The sequence below is a fragment of the Nicotiana tomentosiformis genome, chromosome 1 (assembly GCF_000390325.3).
Source record: "Nicotiana tomentosiformis chromosome 1, ASM39032v3, whole genome shotgun sequence".
NCBI classification, from domain to species: Eukaryota; Viridiplantae; Streptophyta; class Magnoliopsida; order Solanales; family Solanaceae; genus Nicotiana; species Nicotiana tomentosiformis.
In genome coordinates, this window is record NC_090812.1 from 132,337,558 (window position 1) to 132,341,485 (window position 3,928).

Consider the following 3,928-nt stretch of genomic DNA (forward strand, 5'->3'; position numbering starts at 1 on the left):
TGTTGGTACAATTGAAGGAAGGGATTCATAAACCTGAGACCATTGCCTTTTCTCCTGGTATAGATGATGGTACACTAAGGTACCAAGGGCGACTATGTGTTCCAAATGTGGATGGTCTCCGGGAAAGAATCATGACCGAAGCTCATACTTCTAGGTATTTCGTGCACCCGGGTTCTACAAAAATGTATCATGATCTTAAGAAAGTCTATTGGTGGAATGATATGAAGAGGAATGTAGCAGACTTTGTGGCGAGATATCCAAATTGTCAACAAGTGAAGGCCGAAACCAAAGGCCTGGTGGGTTGGCACAGAACATAGAAATTCCAATGTGGAAGTGGGAAATGATTAATATAGACTTTGTGGTAGGACTACCTCACACTCCTCGTAAGTTTGACTCGATTTGGGTGATTGTGGATCGACTCACGAAATCAGCACACTTCCTGCCAGTTAAGGCTACCGACACAGCGGAATAGTATGCTTAGTTGCATATCAAAGAAATACTCAGGTTGCATGGCACTCCAGTTTCTATCATTTCTGATCGGGGGGAACAGTTCACGGCTAGTTTTTGGAAGACATTTTAGCAAGGTTTGGGTAATCATGTGAATCTTAGTATAGCCTTTCATCCACAGACTGACGGGCATGCAGAGCGGACTATTCAGACGCTTGAGGATATGTTGCGCTCTTGTATTCTTGACTTTAAGGGTAGCTGGGATGATCATTAATCGCTCATAGAATTTTCTTACAACAACAGTTATCATGCTATCATTCAGATAGCACCGTTTGAGGCTTTATATGGTATGAGATGTAAATCTCCTATTGGGTGGCTCGAGATTAGGGAAGCATAGTTGATAGGACCGGACCTCGTGCATCAGGTTATGGAGAAGGTTAAGATCATTACAAAATGGTTGAAAACTTATCAGAGTCATCAAAAGTCCTATTCAGATGTGTGTCGCTGGGACTTGGGGTTTAAAGAGGATGATTGGGTATTCTTAAAGGTTTCCCCCATGAAGGGCGTAATGCGGTTTGGTAAGAAAGGACAACTGAGTCCGAGGTATGTCACACCGTACAAAATCATTCAGAGGATTGGCCAGGTGGCGAGCAGGCTTGAACTACCTCCAGAGATGTCTTTAATGCACCCGGTGTTCCACATATCCATGTTAAAGAAGGTGGTTGGAGACCCATCACTCATCATTCCAGTTGATACAATTGAGGTTAATGAAGAATTGACTTATGAAGAAATTCCAGTTGCAGTTATTGATAGGCAAGTTTGAAAGTTGAGGAATAAAGAGATTGCCTCTATGAAAGTGTTTTAGCGAAACCAACAAGTCTAAGAGGCCACCTAGGAGGCTGAGGAAGAGATGAATAAGAAGTATCATAATTTATTAGAATAGATATGTAATTGTGTCCATGATGTTAAAAGCTAACCTTCTATAAATTATGTTTCCCCTGTACAGCTCATGTTGAGGTTGCTCCTCCTTAGTAACGTAATGTTTAATGACATTGTGGTCGGTATTGTTTCCCTGTTGTTTTACATCATTGTGTTATGGTTATGTTGTTAGGACTGGTTTTGGGATTCTCTAGCAGGTGGATAGGCCCCAATTACAAGGGAGACTCTCGCAAAAGTTTTGGAAATTTTGGGAGTTAGTCAAAAAATTGGAACTGCTGGTGTGTGTTATAGAAACTGAGTCACATTGGGTGCTAATGGTGAATTTTGACCCGCATTCAAGGACGAATGATCCTAAGTGGGGGAGGATGTAAGGCCCCGTAAAATTTCACCTAAAATTCGTGGTTTCGTGATGCCGAGGTAGACGTATGCATTGATGATTCTAGTAGAAGAAGGCAATTCTGATGTCCGTTTCGCGATCGCAGAACTGTTTCGCGAGCCGCATAAGCATCGCATAGTGAAGCAAAAACTTGAGTTAATTGTAGGACCTTTATGCGGTCCAATATGCGACCGCATAATCATTTTGTGGACCGCACAATTCATCGCAGAATAATCATGGAGATTTTTGGAGGGAAGTTCTGCGGTGCATTATACAATCGCAGAACAGGTCTGCGGGCCGCAGACCCAACCCGAAACAACCCTGTTTTTAAAAAAATGAATTATGCGGTCAATTGTTTGGGCCGCACATCAACTCTGCGATCGCAGACTTAGAATCGGAGGGTCCATTTCTGATTTTTATAACCCGACCCCATTTTGATAAATAGCCTTTGGGGCTCGTTTTGAAGGAAAAAATCTGATATTTTTAGAGAGAAGTGAGAGTGTTCTAGAGAGAGGAAGAAGCTCAAGTGCTTTGTTCATCAATATCTTGTCCAAGTTTTGAAATCCAATAAGGAAATCTCACAAGATCTTAACTCAAGAGGTAAGGTTCTAACCCTAGTCTTCAATTAGTTTGGGGTAAATGATGGGTGATTGGGAGCATGATTCTTGGGTGTGAGAGTATTATGTATACATGCATGTACCAATAAGGTTTGTGGGAAGATTATTGAGCCCAAATGGGTGAAGATTGGGTTGTGAAGTGAAAGAAATCTTGTGCAAGAATCTTGTAACCAATTTGCACATCTAGTGTTTGATAAAATGCTCAAATGAGCTGAAACCATGAATCTCTCCCTAATTACTGTTCAATTTTATTATATCTCTAGTTTACTGGAATTGCTAGAAGTGTTGGGACGTTGTGGTAATCTAAGGGAAGCCCAAGTAAGGTATGTTGGCTAAACTCCTCTCTTAGAATTGAATCCCATGGTATTCATGTAATTTATATAAGTCCCGAGTTGTTAATTATAAAATTGGCTATTCCGAATAAGCTTGTGCTGAAAGATATATGTTCAATATGTATCCCAAATGCTTTTATCATGTGTTCAAAGTATGGGTTGTGCATTAAAAATGTTTCGACTTCAAGTCAAGTTCAAACGAAGGCTATTATGCAAAATTTTGTGAAACATCTCTATGTGTCTAAGAATCTTAATTGCTCACATGTGTACTAAAAATATTGATTTGAAACGCCTTGTTGTTGATGATGATGATGATGATGTTTGAAAGTGAAAAAGGTGAGCATGAAATACTAAATACGGCCGACGTGCCAAGATTGATTTTATAATTATGGTCACTAGTGCCAATGAAATGAAATGATGTGAAAGAAGTATGAAACAAGATGATTGGTAGAAAAGGATGATGTCGATCCACACATCATTGTGGTGAGACGGCCTAGACGATCGGGTCGTGATCGGACGCCATGCCGCACACATGGTGGTGATTGTGCTGGAAATTATAATTGAAATTATGATCGTGGTTGATGTCCTGAATGAGACGGCCTAGCCGATCGGGTCGTGATCAGACTCCATGCTAAAAGTACGGTGGTATTGTGAACGGTGGCATATTGGTACTAATGATCTCCCAACTTAAGATATGGAAATTTATTTGAACACTGTCTTGGTCCTAACTTGAGGTTTGATGTTGTTTGAGGCTTCCACTGATATTATGATTGTTCTTGCTTGTATTATTAATCGTTCTATTGAGAGGGTGTTTTGTCATTCATTCTAGTACTATTCTATATGTACTAACGTCTCTTTTTTCTGGGGCGCTGCATCTTCAATGGATGCAGGTGGTTCCACAGCAGGAGACATTGATCAGTGATAGCGGTATACCCTCTTCCCAGCTGACTTGGTGAGCCCCACTTCATTTCGGGGTCATGTATCTTTTATTCTTTGTGTATTGTGTTTGAGGTATAGCCGGGGACTTATTACCGGCACTATCATAGTACTCTTTTGTATCTATTATAGGCTCTATAGACATAATGTGGGTTGTATATTAGTGTTGGGGAAGTCAAACAAGTTATGTTGTGTTTGAATTACTTGTTCCACTTCATACCATGAAAATGTGTGTAATTTGAGACTTTAAAATGAAGTAATTAATGGTAATGTATTGGTAT

At 40.3% G+C, this 3,928-nt stretch overlaps 1 protein-coding gene across 1 annotated transcript; it reads left to right on the forward strand.

Moving 5' to 3' along the window:
• The first annotated feature begins 874 nt into the window (after window positions 1-874).
• Window positions 875-1,270, forward strand: LOC138909840 (uncharacterized). Its single transcript, XM_070201057.1, has one exon. It carries the CDS (start codon window positions 875-877, stop codon window positions 1,268-1,270), a length of 396 nt encoding a protein of 131 aa, XP_070057158.1.
• Window positions 1,271-3,928: the final 2,658 nt, after the last annotated feature.

Bases quoted from the DNA above. Each gene is read 5' to 3' on its own strand.
- LOC138909840 (XM_070201057.1), top strand. From the start codon at position 875: ATGGAGAAGGTTAAGATCATTACAAAATGGTTGAAAACTTATCAGAGT.